Source organism: Penicillium macrosclerotiorum (assembly GCF_028827735.1).
Source record: "Penicillium macrosclerotiorum strain IBT 26536 chromosome Unknown utg000006l_segment0_segment0, whole genome shotgun sequence".
Lineage (NCBI taxonomy): Eukaryota > Fungi > Ascomycota > Eurotiomycetes > Eurotiales > Aspergillaceae > Penicillium > Penicillium macrosclerotiorum.
This window is the reverse complement of record NW_026643085.1, coordinates 1,014,231-1,039,521: the sequence shown is the minus strand read 5'-3', so window position 1 is coordinate 1,039,521 and position 25,291 is coordinate 1,014,231. Positions and strand designations below refer to the sequence as shown.

General features: G+C 47.6%; 7 protein-coding genes across 7 annotated transcripts; 1 reads left to right on the top strand and 6 right to left on the bottom strand.

The window, feature by feature from the left end:
* Positions 1–154: 154 nt before the first annotated feature.
* N7462_005665 (putative Coatomer subunit epsilon) lies at positions 155–1,309 on the bottom strand (the record flags this gene model as incomplete). The annotated part of the gene is made up of 5 exons (XM_057077383.1): positions 155–263; positions 324–562; positions 638–773; positions 850–1,228; positions 1,285–1,309. The coding sequence occupies 5 exons, from the start codon at positions 1,307–1,309 to the stop codon at positions 155–157; spliced, it is 888 nt and encodes a 295-aa protein (XP_056932963.1).
* A 501-nt stretch (positions 1,310–1,810) lies between these two features.
* N7462_005664 (uncharacterized protein) lies at positions 1,811–2,643 on the bottom strand (the record flags this gene model as incomplete). The annotated part of the gene is made up of 3 exons (XM_057077382.1): positions 1,811–1,837; positions 1,869–2,493; positions 2,552–2,643. The coding sequence occupies 3 exons, from the start codon at positions 2,641–2,643 to the stop codon at positions 1,811–1,813; spliced, it is 744 nt and encodes a 247-aa protein (XP_056932962.1).
* A 1,021-nt stretch (positions 2,644–3,664) lies between these two features.
* On the bottom strand, positions 3,665–6,361 carry N7462_005663 (uncharacterized protein; the record flags this gene model as incomplete). The annotated part of the gene is made up of 1 exon (XM_057077381.1): positions 3,665–6,361. The coding sequence occupies one exon, from the start codon at positions 6,359–6,361 to the stop codon at positions 3,665–3,667; it is 2,697 nt and encodes an 898-aa protein (XP_056932961.1).
* A 984-nt stretch (positions 6,362–7,345) lies between these two features.
* Positions 7,346–8,104, bottom strand: N7462_005662 (uncharacterized protein; the record flags this gene model as incomplete). The annotated part of the gene is made up of 1 exon (XM_057077380.1): positions 7,346–8,104. One exon carries the CDS (start codon positions 8,102–8,104, stop codon positions 7,346–7,348), a length of 759 nt encoding a protein of 252 aa, XP_056932960.1.
* Positions 8,105–10,910: 2,806 nt separating this feature from the next.
* N7462_005661 (class I SAM-dependent methyltransferase) lies at positions 10,911–12,522 on the bottom strand (the record flags this gene model as incomplete). Its single annotated transcript, XM_057077379.1, has 9 exons — positions 10,911–11,088; positions 11,144–11,572; positions 11,661–11,859; positions 11,904–11,929; positions 11,993–12,033; positions 12,111–12,168; positions 12,222–12,263; positions 12,329–12,415; positions 12,488–12,522. The coding sequence occupies 9 exons, from the start codon at positions 12,520–12,522 to the stop codon at positions 10,911–10,913; spliced, it is 1,095 nt and encodes a 364-aa protein (XP_056932959.1).
* Positions 12,523–14,303: 1,781 nt separating this feature from the next.
* Positions 14,304–15,965, top strand: N7462_005660 (serine hydrolase domain-containing protein; the record flags this gene model as incomplete). Its single annotated transcript, XM_057077378.1, has 4 exons — positions 14,304–14,325; positions 14,375–14,664; positions 15,046–15,711; positions 15,807–15,965. The coding sequence occupies 4 exons, from the start codon at positions 14,304–14,306 to the stop codon at positions 15,963–15,965; spliced, it is 1,137 nt and encodes a 378-aa protein (XP_056932958.1).
* Positions 15,966–17,300: 1,335 nt separating this feature from the next.
* On the bottom strand, positions 17,301–20,786 carry N7462_005659 (putative 1-phosphatidylinositol-4,5-bisphosphate phosphodiesterase Plc1; the record flags this gene model as incomplete). Its single annotated transcript, XM_057077377.1, has 1 exon — positions 17,301–20,786. One exon carries the CDS (start codon positions 20,784–20,786, stop codon positions 17,301–17,303), a length of 3,486 nt encoding a protein of 1,161 aa, XP_056932957.1.
* Between the last annotated feature and the right edge of the window lie 4,505 nt (positions 20,787–25,291).

The following is a 25,291-nucleotide window of genomic DNA, read 5'->3' as shown; positions in this document are numbered from 1 at the left end:
GAAAAAAGCATGTTTCCAAAAATTGTACTAAGCGGGGGTCGTGTCAACTCATAATAAAGCAAGATAGCAGGACACCCTGGCACCAAATAAACAGGCTCCGCGAAACAAAAAGCAGGACAATGTGAATTTATTTTTTCTCAGATCCTCCGACTCCCTACGATGACACCTTCGGCGAGTACTTAGCGGCTGCGGTATCGAAGAATGTGCTCTTCTCCTGGATATCAGCTAGAAGAGAGTGAGAAGGCTGTGTTTGGCTCAGCCGGCTATATGTAGAGTTAGTTTGCCTTGTCTAAAACATATTTTGGGATGGGAGGGTAACCTACGCTTCCAGATCCGCACTTGGCTTTCCAGCCAGCACGTTCAGCACGATCGAATTGGCAATCAATTCGGCGTCACCGGGGTACTTCTCTAGGGCGGCATTCAAAGCGGCTTCGGCCTCGGGGAGGCGACCGAGGTGGATTTCTGCAACGGCCTGGCCGACAATCGAGAGGGCAGCAGATGTGCTGAGAGAGGAGGCAAGTTCCTCATAGACATAGAAAGCGGACTGGTATTTGTCGCCACCCTGCATGAAAGAAATAAGGGAGTTAGTTACGGCACATGGTTTATTCGAAAGGGGCTGTGAGAATAAAGTGCTTACAACTCTCATGCCGACCCACGATTCGGCCAGATTGACGAGCAGGGAATCCTGGGCCCAGCGCTTGGCGGCCTGCACCTCCTTCAGGGCGAGATCGGTTCGGTTTTGTTGAAGGTGAATCTGAACAATCAAAGCGACGCTAGGTATTCCAAAGGTACAGTTAGTGGAATGAATAGGCATGAGAATGAGGAAAATGGCGCCATAGGCTCACTCACGCCTCGAGATTGCCCTGGTGCCTAGACAGCAAGGCTAGCGCTTCTTCACTATATTCCTGGGCTTGAAGCACCGTGCCAGCGAGCACCTGTACGGTGGCATTATCCGGGTAGTTCTCGGCAAGATCTTGGGACAGCTGGAGGGCGGCGTCGGCCTTGCCTGCGGTTTGTTGTGCCAGAGCCTTGGTCGCGGCCAAGTCAGGATTATCCTCATCGCTAGAGACAGCAGCAAAGACCTCGTCGGTCTGGCCAAGGGCAATCTGAGCACGAAGCTTGAGTACACGAGCAGGGAGCTGGTTCTCGGAGGAAAGGGCGGAGGTGTCGAAGTCGATCACGTTCTGGTATTGACCGGAGTGAAAGGCATTGTGAATGTTGAGGAGCTCTGGGTAGGAGATTAGTAGACTGTAGGGGACCCATGAGGCATAACGAAAAGCTTACCACCCTCCGCTGAGAAAGGATCCATCTTGTATTGAACGGGGATTGTAGACTGGGGGGTGGATGAGGGCAGGCGGTGTTGATATTCCGGGGGTGCAAGTTGGCGTTATGGCAGAATAGGTAACTCTGCCGAGGGCAAGTCAGCCGACCGCCTTGGAATTCTCACTCTCGACCAGGATGAGTGCCCCCTCCGAAGAGTACTACTACTAATTGCGTTGCATGAATTGTAAATTAAAAGAATTTCATAGTTTGTTAAATCAATTCAAGAGACTCAATGAAATAAAGAATGGAGGCAAGCCACTATCTGGTTATCTCAACAATACAAATAACACACCGGGTGCAAATTCAATCAAGACAACAAAAAGATCGTTCAAAAAGTGAAGAAACAAAAATTAAGACCAGCAGCCTCTTCACACTAGTATTAGGAGAGCTAGACACTTAGTGTCTTTTCCAAACATCAGGGAATAAAAAGAATAGGAAACCCATCATTCTTAACGGCTCAATTTCTTCCGCAGCCCCTGATATGCTGTCATACCCCGGTTTGCTCCTTTGCGGACTATTCTGGAAATCATACTGCCGATACTTACTACACACCATTCATCGAGCATTGAGACTGATGTGTCCGTTGAGCAGGAGAATGCATCTGCATGTGACTCGAGAGTCGGATCAATAAGTATTGGGTTCACAAGTTCTGGTTCTCTATGAACTGCCGACTGCCGAATCTCAGATGTTTGAAAAGAGGTCCACGAGATAGATGGGGTAATAGAAGAAAGAGAACTGGATACTGAGGTCCAATTTCCGTAATGATGTGAGGATGTCAGATATCTTTTGTTGGCATTGTGTCTATGCGATGACAGGCCCTCAAGCGAGTCTGTGAGATCTACTTCTTGACAGATCTGGCGATGTAAACTGAACAACGAATTTTCGGCCGCTAGTTGTGGATATTGTGGATGAAGCTCTAGCGATATAGGCTCCAAATCCCATTCTTCGACAGTGACCATTTCCTCCATGCCCTCAAACTTGCATTCCTTGGCACTTGCGGGATTAGGCTCGGGGGCACGCCCTTCCCATATGGAGTCTATCTCTAACCATCTGGCGACAATAGCGTCTCGAGAGACTGAGGTCACGATTTTTTGGTCATCATCTTCGATTTCGATTGGAAGACTGGTGGACTGGAGGATGGGAATGGAAAATTTATGGACACCGCATGTTCTGTACATAGATCTGAGTACAATTACAGCTCGCTTGAAGAATGACTTTGAATACATACCTCGGGTCAAAGAATGCTTTATTTCCAGATATGGCATCAAGCCAGTTGAATTGCTCCGAGGCCGGAGACTGGATATCAGAGTGCGAAGACATGAACATGAACTGTTATATGGGTACCGCAGATATTGAATTTTCGAATTCAGAATAGTAAGAGGTATAGCTTTGATAGTACCTTATGTTTCAGTCCTTCTATACCAAGATTCATCAATAATTAGATGATCGAAGAGTGATAATTGAGTGAAAGAGAGTGGGATGTGAGATAAAGGAAGGAAGGAAGCTAGGATCGCAAGGAAGCTATGCCGCATATATAAGTCGTGCTCAAGTACTAATCCTGTTTGAAAGCTCTCCATCGAACAAAGTGTAAAACATATCCAAGATTAGGAAAGTTGGAGTAGTACTTTCCTTCTTGAAGATTCCCAACACTTGCGCCCGTGGCTGCCAATGTCGGCACTGGCAAGTTCGGGCCCGATCCACGGAACAGCTGGCCGAAAATGAACATTGAATAACATTCTCCAAATGAAAGAAGGTTTCCTACTATTCCGATTATAGAACCTCTTTTATCCGAGGAATATAGTATTACAATATTTTCAGATGTCGGCGTACGAAACTGCAAATGCCGGAGAAAAGCAGCAAAAAGGCGCAGGCGCATGAGATCAAAGACTAAAATGACAATGGATGTAATAGTTTATTACACTCTCGAGCTTGGGATTATATTGAAACAATTGAGCGATTAAAAATTTCAAGTATTCAACTCCTAATATTTTCGCTGCTGTATGTAATAATGAGGCCATTCAAACATGCGCCGCATCCTAGATGGGATACGATTGGGTGGCTTAAGTTCATTGTATACTTCAAATAGGGAATAGTCGAGATAATCATGGCCTCAAAGTCAACAATAGTTCTCAATTCCTATTGAACATGGTTGGAAAGAGAATAGTGTGTAATAAAATCAATGAGGTTCAATCTATGTACAAGTATTGAAATTCAAGCATCCGCATTTATTTCTTTCAACTCTGTAGAACAAAAAAACACTGATTAGTCTATTAAATATCGGGTTTACAATCAAGTCGTCAAAACTTTTGTCCTTTGAAGATTTTCCCACTATACAGATACCTTAGCCTTGCCACCTCAAACGATCTTCTTTCAAGGTCTTGAGAACCCCCAGAGGCATGAACTCGCGGTTAACGGCTGCCAGACTCCCATACTTGCGAACTATCTCGTCATGATACAGTTCTCCGATCCAGCGCCAATAAGGTGTCATATCAGCCCAATTTGCAGATATAGGTCCAGATTTGGCAGCCCCATCGCGGGACCCCTTGAGTCCCCGCTGGCTCTTGGTAAACCCTGCGGTGGAGGAGATGCTCTTCTCCTCAGGCACAGATGTGAGGGAAGTGTATGCTTCCCGAAGTTCGCTGTTGTATGACTCGGGGTATTTTGTAAATTCTTCCAACGACATAAATGGAAGAGGCTTATCGTTGTCATCCATCCAAGTCTTCGAGGAAGTAGGGCCTTGCTTCTCAAAACGCTCTTTCATAACCAGGTATCTCTTCTCATCTGCCAACTCTGGCTTTTCAAGAAACTTGCGTGGTGTCTGCTTGATATTTTCTCGCATAGCCAGCAGCTGAATAAAGGGGTTAAGAAGCCCGAGCCCGCCCAGATCGACAGGGTAGTAGAAGAATCCTTCCGGGAGGCCATTAATGTCAAATCTTTCCGCAATTATAGTGCGGAGGTATTCGGTCACACCTCCCTGGATATTAGAAGTTCTGTCTGATAATTTGCTGAAAAGGGACCGTTCAATACGGCTGAGAGTACTAATAGCCATGTCAATGTGATCGCGCCCGAAACACATAGCTGGCTTTGCGAAATTATTGGGGAAGAATCTCCCAAAATAGCTATTCCATGCCTGAACCCAAGCAAAGACACTCTTACAAGAAGAGAGCTGAATATTGAGCTCGTCGATATGCTGGTCCACCTGTTTCTGATCAATGACGAATCGACCTTGTTCCGCATCTAGAACCAAAAAGCCCCAGCGAATGTCCCCAACTGGGAAATTTGGATTCCTTTCAATGCCTGATCTTCCCATCTGAACGGTGCCAGTTTTTTCTTGATTAAACTCAAGACCCATTACTTTGGCGTACTCAGTCATTCCACGCCAAGCCTCTTCACAGGTCTTCTGGGTACCCCAAAACCAAAAGTCGTCATGAAGTCGGTACAGTATGCCTCCATCTGTGGTTTGATTGACTGCATAGTCCATGCAAAATAGCACAGCCTCCCCAAATACATCCGACAAAGTATGGCTCATGGGGACGCCGCACCTGCGGACCTGAACTACAGCATCGGGGCCATCCTGAAAAAACTTCAAAGGTGCCTCTAAAAATGTCTTAAAGAATTTAAGCCACATTTCTGGGACGTTAAAATATTCCAGAACAGTCAAGACTGTCGCATGAGGCAAAGACGGTCCGAACCACTGGTAGTCAGACCGGATTGCTGTGAACTCTCCCCGATACCGATTGTAGATAAGAGATTCCGTGATCAGAAGATGCAGAAGAGAATGCTTTATGTCCAGGGCATTCTTTTCCTGGGCATCATCATCGTAGCTTCGGGTCCCTTCCTTTGCGGATGCAGGAAGCTGGCTCATGAAATATTTTTCTTTGTAGGTTTGCTCTCGTAGAAGATTGATTGATCCATTTCGAGAATTCATAAGGCCTGATTCCAGGAAAAATTTGCGTCTTTTGACATCCTCTTCCGGAATGTTCTCACTGAGGGGGCTCCATGCATGCGAATTATAGAAGTCCATTAACAGTTCGCGAAGCTTGACGGCCCATTCTGTCCCTAGATACTGTAGTAGAAGGCTGTCAAGAAGATCTTCGTCCATAAAGACACGGTATTTGCCATTCAACTGACGGCGCATTTCGACCGGAATACCATCCCCAGACCAGCTCCAAGTGTCAAGAGATGCCAGACGCATGTTGAGCACGTCTGCCACCTCTTGTGAAACCTCTGTGTTCCGTAAGAACTCTTTCAGTACAGTTGTTTTGTCGGCGCTGAGAAGATCGGTTTTTAATAGAGACTTGGAGACCAATTGTAGTTTCTCGACATTCAACCATTCTCCCTTGGTGGCCATATCGTTTCCAAATTTGTGAATTTTTGCACGAAGCTCCTTGAGAGACTGTCGAGATAATTTGGATCGCCGGAATAAACCATCAAGATAATCACGAATGGCCTTCTCATCCACGTGAGTGGGGGAAATGAAGACAAGGGACTCCCATTTGGCTCGTTGCTCGTGCATTTCTGCACGACCAAGGCTTTCGAAGCCGGCATCCGAGTTTGCGGCTTCGTTATCAAGATGCGACAGCCATTCAGTGACCAATTTGCTATAGAACGTGGCATGCTCATGCTTGAGTTCCAAGAACCGCAGTTCATTCTCCAGGCTAGCGATCCATCCTTTCAGAGTTGATGTTGATATAGATGCATCATAACGGCCTTGTAAGAGAAAGCGGCGTATGTTGGTGTGATCGGCCTGATATAGCTGACCCATCCCGGGCAAGGTAACATCCACCTCTTCATTGTCATCAGATTCAACATCTAGGTCCATATCGTCCTTGTCAATTGCATCTTTTGGGTACCCCTTGAGACGAGAGAGGCCATTTAGTAGGATCAGAGCTTGATTTCTCAGGTCCTGGGTAGCACTGGTCGCTTCGAGGATTTCTGCTTTCTTTTTGTCGAACAGAGCTCGCTGCTTAGACAGCTCAGTGATCTTGGTAGCAGTAATGGACTTCAGAGTTTGAGGAAGAGCTCCGATGGAGGCCATGATGCCTTTTATTGCACTTGATTTCCATTAATGTAGTGCCGAAAATTCTGTTTGCCGCTAAGGATATCGAACAAAGGCGAGTTAAAAAAGTTATGGCGATAGATGTTGAAGCTGGGAAAGTGGGTCGGTTTAAGTAGTGTGGCCGATAACTATGTGATATCTGTAAGTGTTACCAAGACTAGTCTATGTGTGAGCCAGGTGAGTCCAAAAGAAGTACTGCAACCATTCAAAAAAGAGGCTTCGGATGTGTGGCGTTGGAGGATGAGGAGCGGGCAACGGATTGATACTAGTTGAGCGGACACTGAATGGAACCTCCACATCGGGTTCCAAATCCGGTAAAAGAGCAACACGGAAATGCCGAAAGATCTGAAGTGATCATAAAAAAAATCAACATATGGTATTCTACCACTTGAATCAACTAGAAATAATCTTGCGAAGAGATTTATCAGGTCTAAAGTTTCAGAATCCTCAAAAAACAGAAAAGAAAAAAAAGGGCAGAGGACGATCTGGAAGCTAGCGATAAAGTAATGACTCCTATCATCAGAATACATTCTTTCTCCTTAAGGGTTTATAAGGTTTATATAAATGTTGGATTTTCTGGCCCGTTCCGTTCGTCCAGAGAGATCCCTCTAGCTCTAAACAAAAAAAGGAAATACGGGGAAAGACACGTTTGTGACGAGGAGATGCGGGATTGGATTTAGATACTCCTTGAATTCCAAGACGCGAAAATCTTTTAGTCGAACCATGATGACCTGTCCAGCCACAAAGTCAGAATACGGATAAAAACCCGGAATTCAAAGGTCAAAAGTCGATCAGTTCTTACATAGTCGTTATAATATCCAGAAGGACTGTCGTCGGCACCCCACCGGAAGCAGCCCCAGTTTCCATAACTCTCGACGATTGATACGTTGGGGTCGAGGAAAACCTCTCGTTCAAAATCTTTATTCTGTTTATCCTGCATTTTAGAAATATTTTTGACATGGATCATTGCTCAGCATAGAAAAGAATTACCTGGTGCCATTCAACTATTGTATCATCCACCCACTTGATCATCGTGGCTTCTAGATTGCGATCGCCTCCATGTGTCAGGCCGGTAGGCATGAAAGGCATCACAAACCGAAAATTGGGATCGAATAATATATTTGTTTTGGCTTTCTCTGCCATTTCCGATGGATTATCTGAGGAGGGACGAAGATACCAGTTAAACAGTCTCTGTTTTGTCTCCGATAATTCTGGCTCTTTTGTTGGGGGATTTGGGAAGGGCGTATCCACATACTCAGAGGGAGTAACAGATGGCCTATTGAACTGAAAAGAGGGAAGGATAATGCCTGCGGCTTTGTAGTAGGCCGTTGGGTCACTCCAAGTCTTCAGGTTTGAAATCTTCCCGTTTGTGACCTCGATTAGCTCGATGTGCTGGCATTCGAAGGCGCGCTCAAAGTTATCTCCCCAGGTCACCATGGCTTTAGTTGATGATTCGACCCAAAATCGTCTAGGGCTCAAGGTCGGATAGTATTGTACATCTGACCGAGTCCATTCACGCATTGTCCGTCTTAGCCATTGAGCAAAGACTGGCCTCCGGGGCCGGGAAAAGGCTTGGGGCATTCCTGGAGGTGCATAGGGAAACTCCCAAATGCAATTTGAAGAGAAAAGACGGTCCACATGTCCATCATCTTCCCAGAATGGAGTTGCCAGGTAATCATCGACAATTTTCTGATTTTCAATTCTAAGGGCCTCATTGGCCATTTTGAATATTAATATTGATCAATAAGCATGAGAGTATGCAGGGGGTTGGAAGAAAACGTGTAGCTCTCCTCCGAAAATTGTAGTTCGGGGCTTTTATTAGTGACACAGAACCTCGAATGACTAATTACATCCTAAAAATGAGAGCAATATGAGAAACAGAACCGGGTAGCTCTTATCTTTGACCGCACCGGTCAATGAGGTTCCAATAGCAAATCGGAGAGCGAGATTCAGATCTTCGGATTCCTTCGGCTTCTCCTGGACCTCATTAAAAATGTAGAAGGACTACTGCATGACTCGGTTGGATTATAGAATGCACAATTCTTGGGTGCTATTGGCTGAAGTTTTTAGGGATCCGCTAACTATACCCGGTGGCTATGACTATCTGAGGTCGATTATCCGGTATTTCGGGATGTGGAGGGCGAGCTTCAGATTTTGGACCCTCTACACACCAAACTACAAAATTGCCGCGAATATGATTTTAGCTAAACGATAATGGACATAGATTTGAGCTTGTCTGCGTTGCGATGAGATTGATTGCGATGAAGTTGTCGTACGAAAGAACGAACCGTCCCAAACTGATATCGTAACTTGATTGTGAGATATCATGATGTTCAACTAGTTATCAGAGGCTCAAAACATGCATCTCACGTACCCCGCTTTGTGAACCGAAAATTAAGGGAATACCGACCGGGTAGGCCACCGGATAGCAGCCGGTATATTGACCGGGAATCCTGCTAGATCGGCTATCCATCCAATGGAAATGTGACTAGACAATGTGAGATATGAAGGCTCTCGGATTGTTCGACATTTTCCTCTTCTACACAAAATGAGATATAAGACACATCATACCAAGCTCTCAGGACCATCAAAATAGGCGGGTCACTTTTTGAAGTTACTCTCTCTTTCGATACTTTCAACTGGAATTGATCTATGATATTCCACTACAAATATGGAAAATGTCCAAGATGTACCAGACCGCGAAAAAGCAACTTATTCTGAGGATGCTAAAATAAACCATGTGAAAGGAACAGTCGACAATCTATCATTTATTTGGTTGAATCCAACCCCCAGTGATCACCCGGCCGACTCTTTGAATTGGAGCAACTTCAGAAAATGGAACATCATGATTCTCCTCGGTTTCGCGACAGGCGCAGCCCTGTCTGTCGAAAATTTTCTGTCGAACCTCGCACCTGAGTTATATACCGAATTCCCCGACAAGCCCAAATCTGCTGTTCATCGGCTGCTGAACGTGATAGTTCCGATGGTCGGGCCAGGTGCCTTGATTTTTGTGCCCATAGGCATAGCTTATGGTCGAAGACTGGCTTTGCTACTCTCCCTGGTTGCCCTTTGTGCGTCAACTCTATGGGCGGGACTTACCACCTCTTTCAACTCTCTATATACCGCCCGAATCATTCAAGGACTAGCATGTGGCCCGACTGATGCGTTGTTCTTGTCGGTAATCCAAGACTGCACCTTCATCCATGAACGAGGTGGCATGCTAGGAGCAGTTTTGATGCTTCAGTTGGTGCTACAAGCGGCACTATCGATTGCGGTAACATATATTTCTATTCATATCAACTTGGAATGGACATTCATATTGTACGCCTGCTTGATCGGAGTCTGCTTGGTGTGGATGTTCTTCTTTATGCCAGAAACCACCCGAGACAAGTTTCAGAATCATAGCAATGTTCCAATCAGGCTCTCTGAACATCGGCAGTTGCGAAAATACATGCCTCGAATGACATGGAAAGAGTCATTGACAATTTGGTTTCCTCGGTCTCAGACAGGACCACAGAAATTCTTTTATGTTTATCGCCAAATTTTCATGGCATTTTTACGACCTGTTAACTGGTGGTGTATTCTCTTGACAACAATCACCACTGGGTAAGTACACGAATATCGTGGCGAAAATTGACATCAGTATAATTTGTCCTAATTACAACAGGGCTTATATTGGATATTGCAACTTTTTTGCTACCATTCTTACCCAAGCTCCATATAGCTGGCCCAGTGCGAATGCAGCACTGATCAATTTAACTGTCTTTCCAGCCGCATTTTGTGAGTCACTAATGGCCAATTGCCTCTAAATTGATACAGGAAAATATTATTTCTTATGGCAAGAACTATCAAACTGACTTTGTTATATGATATTTAGTCAATTGGCTTATCACAGGCTGGGCATCAGATCGACTGATTTTGCGTTTTGTTCGAGGAAATACCGAGGCAATTCTTCCAGAGTATCGCTTAATTCCGCTTGTATTTCCCTCTATTTGCGCTACTATCGGCCATATTGCATTCGGATGCCTAGCACAACATTACTTGATCACTGACCCAGGAGGTCCACAAATACATTGGTTTGCACTGCTTGTCATCAGTTGCCTGCAATATATTGGATTTGGTGGGACCCTCGAAGTTGTTTTGACTTTTTTGGGGTCGACCACGAACCCTGATGAGTCGCTTGCAACAATGACTGCGGTGACCGTTATTCGTGATATTGCGGCTTTTGGAATCAGCTATGGCTCGTTTGAATTTTCTACCCGAGTAGGATACGCGACTAGTTTTGGTATCTATGCGATGTTGGTTGGAGTTATTTCACTTGGAGCAATTCCCATATTTTTTATGGGAGTACACCGTTGATATCTTACTTACGAAGACGACAGTGCAAAACATGGCATCCAAAAAGATACACGATAATTGATAATTGGCCGCCTTTGGACCATCAAAGTTGTCAATAATCTTGTATACGTAAAAGAGAAAAAGTGAACATAAATATCATTCTTTGTTATGGCTCTTCTTTGTATAAATTTCAAGCCTCTTCTTTTATAGTGTTTCCGAGGTCATGGTGGTTCTCGGACTCAGACTTAATTTCTTCCTTAACTTCACTTGTCGTCTCCTGCTTTATTCCCTGCGATGCCGTCGACGCATTGACTGCATTTTTCTTCGCTACTTCTTCCGCAGTGGGCTTGCGACCCCAGACCCTCTTTCTACAAACATTTCAGCTATTTTAATGCCAAGGAGATCATCAGGAATGGTTCTTACCCAGTTTGGTAGATATGGTGCCGGGGGTTTCGAATCTCCTTCCGAACTTTGGCCATCAGGACTTGAACTTCCTCCTTTGACCATGGCTTGGGAACAGCATATTTTGTAAGAAGATACATAGCCCAGCCCTCCATGCCGGTTGCCCATTGATGATAATGCAGTCGACCTGCCTCCTTCAAAATGGGGTCCTTAGGCCAGGGGCCGATAGGCCACTTGTACACTTTCTCATGGATATCGACGAAGCCAGCCTTCTCCATCATATCTTTCAAGTTGTGAACGAGGGTGATCGGGCGACCCCAGTTTACGGCTGCCTCGCAAGCAGTCTTTCCAAAAAATAGCGAGCTGTTGCCTTCAGTAATACTTCCATCATCACAACTGATCCGTGGATCCCTTTCCACACATTCGATCCAGCCACCAGGGACCAAGTTACTATCGCATGAAATGACATTAACACATAGTCCCAGAAGCTCACCCAGTTAAGAAGATACGCAGACTCGCACTGGCTGAAATAACTCACTCGTAGCACTGCTTAAAGATGGCTTCCCACTCTGGTATTGTGAAGGCCCCTATCATTTGTCGAAGATAAATTAAGTCAAACGGCTGACGCCAGGTCCACTCTTTCAGAACGTCATCTACCTCCATGATGCAGTTTGGAGGCAGCCAACTGACGGGGGGTGGAAAAAGGTCGACGCCACGAACCGTTGCTATCGGCCATACTTTAGCAGCAAACGGAAATCAATATTTTGAGGGCATGGCTTACCCTCTGGGAAAATATCGGCAACATCGCTGGCAATAATTTGTTCAATAAAATGAAGAGGAATTGGCTAATATGAATGGGGTGCTACTTACATGGCCCAACTACCACGGCCAGTTCCCAGATCAAGAACATGCTGAAATCAATATTTTGTCAATTGTATGTATTGATTGATTGATATAAAAATAGGATTCTTGCCTTCGGGTTCTTCACTGGTGACTGAAAGAGCGGATTTGCTTCGTTCGAGTCAAGAATCACACAGGCCAGATGCCTATTGAGATTAGCCAATTTTTTTTGGATTCAAGGTGTGGGAGTCCTATTAACCCTGCTTCATAACTCTCAAACTGCTGTTCATCGGAAGGGCCCCTATGCGAGTATTTGAGCTTCGACACCCTAGTGAGGAGGAATTTCCGAGTGTTTTCAGATCATACCAATACTCGCCCTCTCTCAGAGTCTGGTATCGGCGACCATTTTCCATAACGCCCTTGTAGATAGTGGAAGACAAAGACGTGGTCTCCCTAAGAGTCGATTATGGATCAGCCATCCCTATAGTTAATATTGCTTCCCGATTGAATTGCAAGCCAACTCACGACTCAAAGTCACTGGGCTGGTATTCAGCATCCATGATGTGGTAGGTGGGATCCTGCATACATATCCACCGTGAGAATCTGGCGTCTGTGCGGGACTACCCCGTTTTCCGTCGATCATGCATGCGTACCACAGCGATATTGTTCGTCGACATGGTGGCCTCGGTAACCTTGAACTGTCCAGATCCAGGTACAAAAAGAGATATATCCAAGGCTGACGAGTGAACCGAGCGTGAGTGGGAAGGAAGAAAGATGAATTCTCAGCTGGCCACGGAGGGGTAAGTGGCCTGATATGGTGACAGGGGTGATTCCATATTCTAGGCTCTCGTTTAGCGATGATTGATTAATTATCCTACGCCAGGTGTCGCTATTGGTTGAGCTAGTATGGATCCTGGAATCCTGCGAGCCAGGGTGTGGAATCAGTTCAAAAGATTCGAGTTATAGATCACACTTAAAACAGAGCGTCATAACATCCTTTTCAATCAGTGATTTTCTATCGGTCGCTCTATTGTTTGGCTGTTCTTTTCCAGTGAATTCGAGAGAGGCCGAAGTCTGCAAATTCGTGTCAAATCGAGCGGGTGGTCAAATACCACCGTCGTTGTACTAGTATGAAGCGTATTGACTACCCGATTCCCCACAGTTTTGCATGGCAGTTCCGGTATTTTGAGAATTCCAGGTAGTATTGCGCTGTAACAGATCATATCCACGGAAAATGATTTTTCAGTCATGATATTTGTGGTCTAAAGTTAGGCGGATATCAGCCCATCCTGTTCCTGCAGACTCAAAGAAACTTCATTTCAGATCCAGTCAACATCACCACCCCGCCTATAACCTCAAAGTTTTTAAAGGCCGGACCAGGTTCGTTCTAACTTCTCTACATAGCCCATGTTACCACCACGCAGTATTCTCTAAACCAATTCCATTACCAGAATCAAGGATGTGGTAGGTCGGGTTTCTTCTTTTTTTACGTACTTTGCAACATATCAGAGACAAAGTAACCGAGGTGGATGACCGTGCATAAAGCTTTATCTATTAGTATTAAGTCATCAAACCTGCTGTGTGAATCACAAATACCATAAATTCATCTAGTCGGAGGTCTCTAAGTATCACATATTATTTTTCTAGGACTATCTAGCCATTGGCTTCAATTTTTAGTCCAGAATACTCCTGATTGCCTTGTCGCACAGCTACTCGCACGCAGCTTTCGGCATACTGTCAGTAATATATGAGAGAAATGTACTATTGTTCACGGACAACCGATAACATGACTTGTAACTTTCATGATGTCGACTGAGGTAAAGAAGACCTTCAGGAACCAGGAATGAAGTATAAGAGTATTTGTAATTGATAACGGTGATAGTCGGCCGCCAGCAGAGGCTGCATTCAAAACTTCAATTAGACTCAAAAATGCAAAAAGAAAGTCAATCATGAGTGACAACTTCACGTTCAAATATTGAATAGAATATGAAGGGAAGTGGTGGTAATTAGGTCATTGACTGGGTTATACCTAACTATTATCCGCGGAATTCTCTCTAAACCATGGCATTTGAAATGGCGGGCCTCGGCGGGAGCTTCAAGTGGTGGTGGTGGTGGTTGTTGTTACCTCGGCTATTTGAAGGTAATAATTTATGTTTCCGACCAATTAGATTCCCAAAGAATAATGTATTAAGTTACAAGGGAGGGGTTGTAGGTCAATTTCGTATTTCTTCTTTTCATAGTTGCTTCTTCACGGCGCTCTACTTGCTATCTTTGACAATCAATTCGACGAAAAGAATGGAGCATTTAAGTCGCATCCTTGACAGATCTACGAATCCTGAAAATGGAGTATTACATGGAGTGGAGTTTATCGTGATTGATGACTCAGGTACTCTGAATAAGTCTCCTTTAAAGTACAATGTGATTATTTTCTAACATGGACAGCGGATGTCATATTTCACCAGGCATCTGGGAAAGCCACCTTTGGATCTGATGAGATGACTCCATTAGAGACCAATTCTCTCTGTTGGATTGCATCTATGACAAAGCTTGTGACTGCAGTAGCTGTTATGCAATTGGTCGAGCGAGGTGATGTATCCTTAGATGATGATGTCTGTCAAATCATCCCGGAACTCAAAGACATTCCTGTTCTTCAAAGTGCAGGTCATGGTATGGAGTTGGCCTCAGAGGGTTCTCATCTTCTGGTTCAATAATGGTCACTGTAATTTGAAGTAACATATTTTGTACCCAGGTCGAATCTCTGGTCGAGACGCCACATCACCGTACCAAATTCAACCGCTACAAAATAAACTGACTTTACGGTTAGATACAGAAGTTGCCAAGAAACATAGAAGCATTAGTGTCGAAAAGGCTTATTTTTCTACACAGTCACCTATTATCTCACACCTCTGGGTTTGTCTATGACTCCTCGTCGGCCTTGCTACAGCAATGGTCAAAGGATCAAAATCGAACCACACACACATTCTGCGGAAGCTTAGTAAGTATAAACCTATTTCAACATTAACGCGCATGACAGGCTTTTTCTCTTAAATCAGTAGCCCTAATAATAACAATACCTTGGCTAGAATGGCTATCACCACCCATTGCTTTTCCAGCCCGGTACCTCATGGGGATACGGAGGTGGAATAGACTGGGCTGGCCGATTGGTACGCAGGCACTCCCCAAAATATTCAGATATGAGGTCTTTATCCGATACTAACGACGGACAGATTGAATACGTGACCCATTCCACTCTAGAGAAATTCATGCAATGTAACATATGGTCAAAGATCGGAGCAACCAACACAACTTTTCGTCCAGAGTTATATCAAAACAAGTTGCCCCATCAATTAGAAATGGGGCAGCGGACCAATGGTGGCTCAGGAAAAAGCTCAATCGTTCCAGGAAAGATCATTCTCAATCGGCCCACAGAAGATAATCTTGGTGGCATTGGACTCTTCAGTACTGCGACGGATTTTGCAAAATTATTATCAGCCCTCTTGAAAGACGGTTATCCGCTTCTCAGCAAGACCAGCACTGATATCCTATTTGGGACTCAATTGAGCGAGCAAGCTCGATTGGCAATGCCAAAGCATCTTGGCGCCCAGATGAGGCGGATTTTGGGCATCAAAAATGTCACAGATGTAGTACAAGCAGATCACACCTTGGCCGGAACCGTACTACTCAAGGATATACCCGGGCGTAGACGGAAAGGCTCGATCAACTGGAGTGGGTTGCCAAATTTGCATTGGGTATGTACCTCCTCCTGTTCAACATTTCCATCTCCTATGGACCATTGCCCCAAGCTACAGAACGAGCGCTCATCTTTGCATTTGTAATTCCCTAGTGGATCGACAGAGAAACGGGAATCGCGGCCGCATTGTTCACACAGATGATGCCGCCAGGGGACGCGGCCGTGACAAGCCTATTGATCGAGTTGGAGACAGCTCTTTACTCTCGATTTCAAGTCAAAAATTACGAAAAGAAAGAGGCCTTTAAACTTTAAAACGAGCTTCCCTGAGTCTTATGGCTCGGAAAAAAACTCATCGAAATCCACATAAATAAATTAAATATTTTCAAATCAAACCTACGATGGGGATTCGCCAAATTTATCCAATATTTACCGTTACAAGTGGGGAGCGAAGGTCAAGAACGTGAAGGATTGGGGTGCTGGTAGAACATCCTTCCACCGGGGGAGCGTGGCATATATTAGCATAGCAAATAAAGCGAAGGAGGCATAGGCGAGAGAAATGAGCCTGAAAATATTTGTCTGTCGACGAGATGTGATGCCACATCCAAGATCTACTTGAGCGATGAAAAAAAAAGAAAATCGATGCAAAAAGATATGGATAGAATATATTCTGTCATAGAAAGAGATGATGCTCGGATTGATCTATACCTAGGTGAACCGCGTCATGCAACCAACAGAAGGAAAAGACAAAAGAGAGAAAAAAAGCAGAGGGTGAATGATAGAGAAAAGACCCCGCAGGTGAAATTCAAGCGACCCAGCGCGTCATCTATTAAAACAAGCAGTGGGAAGGACAGGAAAATGGTCGTATCAAACGACAGACTGACAACTGGGTGAAATCCAGCACCCAGCAAAGGTATCGAGTGAATGACAGTTCCCACAAATAACATGAAAGGGGAGATGGGACGAAACGCAAGACTGGTAGACTGGTTATGCAAATCAAGCAGGCAAGGCCAGATAACAGATGAAAATAAACTAAATAGGGCGCCTCTCCAGACCAGATATCCAACCGAATGCGAGAGAAAGAAAAAGCAAACGCGAAATGAACTATGCCCGGTGGAATCCCTGTGATTTCCGTTTCATGCGATAAGATGCCCGAACGATGTGATGGTAGTGATGGTGATGTTGCTCCGGTGAAACCAGCCACAATGTAACAAAAAGTGATATGATCTTGCCCCTAGCGATGACTCCCGCAAATGTGATGTATGTGATTGAGTGGCTTGTCTCCACCGAATCAGAAACGAAGTTCAGAAGATTCCCATGTCCTGAAAATGACAAAGACCAGACAAGGCGAAACAGAAAATGGACGAACTCCCTGCCAAATACAAAAGTTCCGACGAGAGCTGGTACAAAGAAAATTGGGACAGAAAAAGACAACGAAAAATAACAAACAAACTGATACGAGACAATGGAGATATACACACAATTAAAAACATGGGGGGTATCGCTGCAGTGGGTATAGCAATGGCAACATGTAAAGAGGCAGAGGTGTGATGAAAGAATGTCAGCGACTGCAAGAGTGTGCCAGGGCGACCTTGCAAATGCCGAGAGGAAAGGTAGATGGGTGGGTGGGAGTGTGAAGAGAGGGCTCCATCATGGCACAAATGATGAAGTAGAGGTGGTGGACACAGTCGGAGTGAGATTCGGCGAGCTATCCTTATCATCGGGGCTCACAGGCTCACTCCGTTCTTGAGTCTGATCCTTCTCGCGATCCGTGGAGGATGAACGTTTGAATACAGTTTGACCGATCTGGCGCAGAATGCCCATGCGCTCAGCACGAAGCTCCTCAAGGTCCAAACGCTGGACGGGGATGGGGTCCTCCTTTGAGATGCGGCAAAATAGGGTCGAGAAGAGATATTGGTCACCGCTTCCATCATACAGAGGCAGATAGCGATAACCTTGGGACAGGCTGGTGAGCTTGGCAGTAAAGGTAGCCAGCTGCACGCTGTTGTTATTTCCAGCACTGCGGCCGTCCATGGAACTCCAGACCGTCCAGCGCACAAAAACCAGGTCAGGGTACTTCGTCTCCAGAGAAAGCTTGAACCGATCGTTGAAGACAGGGCTGTATCCGTTGCTCTGTTCGATCTTGGTGCGACGACGATGCGGGTAGCCAATACCTGACATGCCGTTGCGTGCAGAGGCATCCATGCCGCCTTCGCCGAAAACCAAGCTCTGGCCACGGTCATCAGCGCTGAACATCTCAATTTCGACATACGGGTTGATATTGTCTTCGGGCCCAATGCTGCGAGGCCGGGGAAGCTGCTGCGCCGAGATCACGTCAACTGAGAATCGAATGAGTCTGCGTTCCATCTTTCGCTTCGGTCCCTCATGGTCAGGAACTGGAAGGCGTAGGCTCTCAGGCTTGAGAACATAACCGGTACGGTCGGATCCAGCCGCGAACATGGCTTGATTCATCTGCATGCCGATATCGTAAGTCTGCCAGTTGAGTGCCGCCATCTGGACGCCGCGTCGCCAGAATTTGTTCGGGTCGAAGTTAGACGAGCGGAGACGGAAGCCCGAGGGATACACGCGGGTGAGATATTTTCGGTTATGTGATTCAAGTGAGATCTTGTTGTCATGATTTTGGCAAATGCTCTCAAAGGATCGCTCAGCGAAGGAGTAGACATGGTTGTATTTTCGGCTCTCAGGGGAGGAAAAGCTGTGCCACTTGTAGCCGCGTGTATAAATGCCCAGATCCGAGAGAGGCTTGGTGATTTTGCTCTTCTGGCGGCGACGCTTCTTCTTCTCATTGTGAATAGACACCAATGCGCCGTCGCTATCTTCGGTGGCACTACTCATGCTGGTTGCGGTGAGGGAACGTCGATCCTGGGAGATCAGAGGGCCGATGCCATCGACGGAACCAATCGTAGGCGGGCTTGAGAGCGCTGGGAGTGGAATGGAGCTGGGAGAAATCTCGAGAGGAGGGGTTGGGCGAACGAAAGGCGAGCTGGCACTTCGCTTTCGTCCATGCGTACCAACGGAACTCATGGTATCGGTGCGAGCATCGAACTGAGTCTCGTCGCATGTCTTGACCTTGACCAAAATGCGGCCCTTGAGCTCCTCCGGAGAGGGAAGAATAAAGCAGTTTGTCATCAAGGGCTCTAGGATAAGTTGATCCTTGAATGTGTCCTTCATGATTTTAACCATCGCCAGCTGTTGCTCGGCGTTGCAGTGCACCTCAAGAGAGAGGATGAGGGGGAAATCGCATGAAATGAATGCATAACGATTGATGACCGTAATGCAATCGGCAAAAAGGACACTGGTAGTCATGGTGCGTCCGTGGGAAACAATTGGACGCCCATCAGCACCATCCCAGCAGTCGATCTCCACACAACGGCACCCTTGCTGAAGAGCACTGATGTAGGCTTCCGTGCTAGAAGCGCCAGCGACTTGGCGACCCAGAAGGTAGGTGTTGTGGGAACTGGAGATAAAGTACTCATTCAAAGGCCGATCGAATCTTGACTGAGGGGCCTTGGATGCGTAGATTCCATTGCTAGGGGAGGCAAGGAAGGCAGAGAAAGTATCGAGGCTCATCCGAGATGGAGGGGAGGCATCCGACGTATCAGACCGGCCAGAAATAGAACGAGGCTTCGATCTCTTAACAAATTTCTCAAACAAACCAACCCACTGAGCGCGATTGGCATCAACATCTTCCTTCTGGACATGGCGAAGAAAGTCCAAGAACTCGTCCTGGGTCAACCCCATCTTGGAGTCTTCCGCACGAGTTTTATAAATCTCTTTTACATCCTTCCGTTCCTTGAGACGGGCCAAGAAGTCCTTGAACTCGGAAAAATTCAACTGACCATTCCGCGCAGCGTCGGCTTTGGTAAATTGGGCTCGGAGCATGTTCTTGGAGCAGTTGATGTGTAGGCTGCGGCACACGCTCTCAACAGCACCGAAGTCGAGGCTTTGTTCCTCACCTGGGCGGAGGCCCTGCGGGAACAGCCGAGACATCTCACGCTGCCAATGAGCTTGCAGAACTGCATCACTCTGGCTGGAACTTGCCAAGCCAGCCATGAGGCCAATGCGATACCGTGAAATATTTTCGAGAGTTGTGGTCCATAGATCAAGAATGCGGTCACTGGGGGCAATCAAGTGGAGCGTCTTGACGGCACGGCCCTTGAAACGCTCGGAGTCTGCAATGACAATGGTAAACCACCGACTCTCGGCATCCTCGGGAATTTGGTGCTCTTCACGGTAGTTACGAGCGTCGGCGCCGACTCGAATTTCTTTGATATCGTCGATATAGAACCGTTTGGCGGGATTGGAGAGATCCCAGAAAACCTTGGCGGCGTCTAGGTCCAAGAAGAAACGGACTTGTTTGCGGCGTTTCTTAGTCACCTTGGTCAAGACTGTTCCCCGCTGCACAGCGGAGTCCACCTTTGGAGCGATAGCGACCGCCGCAGTACTAACAACTTCACGGGCCGACATCATGCGACTTTCGCTACGAAGACTAGAAGGCTCAGAACCAGCCCACGCACCCAGGCCATCCAAGGCCTCATTGGTGTCGTCCTCGTTGCTCGAGTCCAAGGCGGTGTCTCGGGCAGACGACGGCTGGGTGCTGGTTTTGCTGTCACTCCGTCGGCGCATAATGACAGGGCCGGAGCTTCGATCTCGTTTGTCATTCTGGGATGCGGATTGTCTCCTTCGTGTCAATTTGTTGGCAGCACCGCGCGAGATTCGACGCATCAAACCCGGCGCCTTTGAGCTAGTAGCACCGGGATCCGTCACCCCATTGGTTTGAGGAATTTCGGGGACCGCCATCATAGACTCGCCGAGTTCGAGAGGGACGGGGTTTGTAAGGAGATTATTTCGACCGCGTGGTCCCTCGCTGGGAGGTTGTAGAGGGGTACCGGCGGGTGTGAAAGTATTCGGCGTGCCTGATACAGGGTAGGTTGAGGGGGATATAGAGATAGGTGAGGTTGTAAAGGAGGGTCCCGATGAAAGGAATGAGCCGGGAGGTAGGGAGGTAACGGCATGATGTAGTGAGGAAGTTCGAGGGAGAGAAGTTGCAAGTTTTAAGCTGGCTTGGGTCTCGGCATCCAGAGCCGGAGGTGAGGTTGCGGTTGTGTAGGCCATGACGGCTATCCGTTATCAGACTGACAGCTCAGCTGTCAATAAGTGTAATTTTAGTCTTTCGTGAACCGTGCCAACTTCTGAGTCACCTGGACTCTTTTAAGGGCGAATCGGTAACAGCGCAGGGGACCAGCTGGCCGTTCAAGGTTTGCAAGGGGCTAGGTTTGGAAAGCGATCCGAGCCAGGAGACGAAAAAGAAACGAAAAGCCGCTGTAGCCTGACACAGTAAGAAAACAATGATGGGGTTCAGCCACGTCCTCAGCAGAAAGGATCCGTTCTTGAACTCTGCATCTTGGCCTGGCTGGGATGCAATGCGGAGAGCCCTGCCGGAGAGCGCCTCACGGAGAAAAGCCGAGAAAAGAACAGGCGATTGAGAGAACTAGAGAACCCCAATAAAAGTCCCTGATAACAATTGCAAAGGGCACTGGCCCCGTGCAAGGACCTGATTCCCACGAGCAAGTTCTTCGGTGCTAATCACTAGCAATGGACGTCACACACCCGAGGAATGATCTCCGACTCCAAGGTTCCGGTCCGCAGCTCTGGCTTTCTTCTTTGGGAACCCAGCTGATTTCCCGGAGAATCTCCCCAATAACACCAATACTACCCCTCTTCTGCTTGTCGATCTGCCGGTCCGTGGGGAAAGCTGCTGCTCTGCACGAGGGAGGGGCGTTGCGATATGGGCCAATTGATCGCGCAACCGCTGCGCGAACCAGGGAGGGATGCGGCGCCTTGTGCTCGGGAGCCGTGCTAGAGAGGGGGTTAGATTGTCGAGCAGCACAATTCAGAGGCTTGGGGGATTGCACATATGTGGGTTCAATCCCGAAGTTCAGGAAGAGCCCCAAAAAAAGTTGCAGTCGCGTGTCCGGAATAGGCGGCGGCAGCGACAAGCCTGGAAAAAAAAAGAAAAAAAAAAGATCCTGCCGGGGTATATCCTTGTCGAGAAACGTCCGGCGACGATTGGTCACGATTCAAGACTAGCGATGCAGCGGGCGATGGGAGTATCCGTGCTAGGGTACAGGGAACTTTTTGCGGCACAACGAGGGCGGACCGGGTAATGCGATTTGAAAATCGAGAATTGCGACACTGCCAACGCAGTGGATGCAAGCGGTCCAAAGGGGAAAGTCAAGCAATCGGCGACAGGACCGACTTCGAAAGCTTGCTGATGTTGGATTTGGGCTTTAGTGCCGTTTCGTTGAACAGTCGCCGTGAGCTGATCCCGTAGCTGCACGGTTACGTGGTGGTGGCCACTAAAGTCGGGATGCGAAGTGGGTTGGAACTGCTCCTGCAGCGGTAATCGGGATGATCATGGGACGGGGGACCGGAGGAAGAGGAGGACAAGACCAGTGTTCTCCTTTTTTTGACGGTGAGCGTTCAAAGTAGGGAAGATGTTCGAAGGTTGGATGGGGGGGGAAGGAGAAGAAGAAGGGGGGGTAGGGAAAATAATTAAATCAATGAATCAATCCCAGCGATTCCGCCGAGTTGGAATTGAAGCTGGAGTGGGTACGGACGGGGTACTGGGTACTTACGCTGGGCGTTGCAGGCGGTATGGAACACACCGTACCGGGTACCTGTACCGTATGACTGAGAACGGTATTGCGTACCGATGGGGCGTGCGTAATACCGTCGTAAGGTGAACTCTGGGAATCCGGAAATCTTCTGCGACTAAAGATCTAACTGTCTAGGGCTGCTCTGGTCTAGAGACTAGTCGATATCCTGGGATTTTGCCGTCACGAACAGCACACGTGGATGATTGCCAAATTGCGACCGTTCTCGATCGGGAGTAAAGGAGGTTCGGGGAGTTCGAAAAAACACCTCGTAAGCTTCGGCGGGAATGGCGTGAGGTACAGATGAAGGTGCCGAGACCCTCGACGATAGTATGGAATAGTCTGTTTGAGACGTGGGGAGACAAGGTGCATCCACACTTGATCTTAATCTGGAGAAGGGAGGAGTGTGGAAAAGTAAATATAAATCAATCCACACCCGTGAATCTTCCAGCGATGGGGCGAGATGTAAGGATGGGCGCCGTATCTATGTATAGATATAGATGTCCTGAAGGATGAGGCTTAGAGCACCCGACCAACAACGCACCCAGACAGAAGATCAAGGAAATCGAAGAAGGATTTGGGGCGAAAGGGCGAAAAACCAAAAAAAAAATTGAATGAATAGGATCAAGCGCCTCTCGGACACATGCCCGTAATTAAATAATAACGACGATGTGGAGCAGTATCGAGCAGCGACGAACAACGCATAGCAACGGCCCAAGGCTCGAACCAAATGAACCAAGGAGGGGGATACGATTTCCTAGGGTGAGTTACGACCGTTGCCTATGGCCGGTGCCTATCAGCGTACAGAATGAGCTTGGGTAGGATATTGAGGGGGATGACGATGTGGAATGACCGCACACCAGCTCCCGATGAACAGATCTCATTGTTGGGTGCGATTGGCCGATCCCGCTGATTCCTGGGGAATGTTATCGGCCAAACGGAGGACGATCAGTGTTTCAGATGGAAAAGGGGGGTCTTTGACATATGTCGAAGAATTGCAATGACGGTTTATTGTTTAGGGTCATCTACGGAGTATACCCAGTATACTAGGCTGGGACTCAGGACACAGGAGACGGGATATACTCTCCTTGGACCCACGAACATTGTTGATGATCGACCTCACTATGTTCCCATGTTACTCCCTATGTAACTATGCATTCTACCTCTTTGTTTTGGGTGCCTAGCACTCGTTGCCCTGGATCAGGGGTCTGTCTCCGGTAGAAAGGTGAATCGGGGGGTGACATGGGACTTGGGCTCTACGGAGGATTTCCTCAACCAAGTGGAGACCGCGCGAGCAGTCTATTCTATTCAGACTTCCATAGTCTGACAACTGGGTGCCGGGCTCCAGTTCCCCCACACCCTGATTTTTGAGTCATCCCGCTTCGCTTCTTTTCTGATCCTTTTTCGAGAATGGACAGTGGGCCTGGTGTTTTGATTGCCGTGGAGTTTTAAGTCTTAGTGCTCCTGTCGGCCATACCAGCAGGGACCAAGGCTAGGTACATCGTACATTAAAGGGAGTTTACGTGCCGTGCAACGGTATTGCCGCATACCTGGGTATTGTGGCTCACCTCGTCATTCTTACCCAGCGTCCTGTCACTCCGTACGATAAAATACGTCCTGGCCCAGCACCGACACGCCGGTCCCGGGGGAGAAGATGCGGAGCACTCGGATTCCTGCTGGGTCTCTTTTTGTTCGCTCTTTTTTTTCCCTTTCACACAGAGACCGCCTCCATACCTCAATGAACCTTAGTGGACATCCCTGTTAATTCGTCGACGATGATGGGATAGGCTGTATTTCGGTTTTAAGGATCGGGTGCCTGTCCCTGCCCAACTGGTTTGGCGTGATTTTTGGAGTCTTACGGGGTGTACTGCAGAGGGAAACCGCGTGTGCCACAGACGGTCGATCACGATGCACATCATCATTCCCTCCTATTCGACCAAGAGACCCCTTTTTGGTGGGGAGAGGGGGGGGAAGATGGTTCGGCAACCTCGCGTCATCCTCGTACACCGCACACAAGACCCAAATCCAAGAAAGAAAAGAACGAACGTGGGAACCCGAGCCCAAAGAGGTCCTGAATATAGCTTGTACACCGTCATTTTTCGTTGTGTTTTGGGACGGGGTGCCGGTATTGGCAATGCTGCTCTGGAAACCCTGTTGAGGCTGGGGCCAAAGTGGCAGTGAAACGGTTTGGGCGGTGCAGATGGGCCCCCCGGTGGATCCCCACAAGGAGCCAGCGAGAGATCGTCGGGATGTTTGGGAGCCCGTTCTCTGACGAACCCTCCTAGTGGATGAAGTGGATGAAGTGGAGGAGAGGGGTGGATGTAGGGAGACTGGGACTGGATGATCAGATAGTATCCGTACATACTTCAGATGTCATTTTTTGAACATGTTTGATTGCGAGCGGCCGCCAAAGCTCCTTTTGCTCCCCCGCCCTTGGGTTCACCGCATAGTCCTCCATATACATCCTCGGGAGCGGTCTGTTCGGTGGTGGATCGCATGGTCTTGGAGTTGAAACGTTGAACGCAAGGTGGAAGGTCGGTGTGAAGCTTGAAGCTGGGGTTTCTTTACCATCTTTGTCATCGTGGCAATTGGCAACAAAGGGCCATTCGATCGGTTCTCCTTGACCCCACGAGTAGTTTCGAGGAGCGCGAAGGAAGTCTCCCCTCTCCCAATCCATCGCGTCCTGCACCTGCACGATTCCTTCGGCGGGCACTGGATTCTGTACCTGCGGACCAGTGTGCATACATTCGTGTTCGACTAGTCAATACAGCCGAATTTACTGCTCACTGATAACATTCGCGGCATTCTGCGGGGTCACTGCCAACCCCGCGCTGGTTGATGCGTTGGCGATATGCCGTGCCCGCGCTCAGCCTGGTTCCCTGATTTTTGGTTCCTTGCTATCCGCTACACCCGGGCTGCGAAGGATTGAGCATCGTATGAGAGGCGGAGAGGACGCGGAGCAAG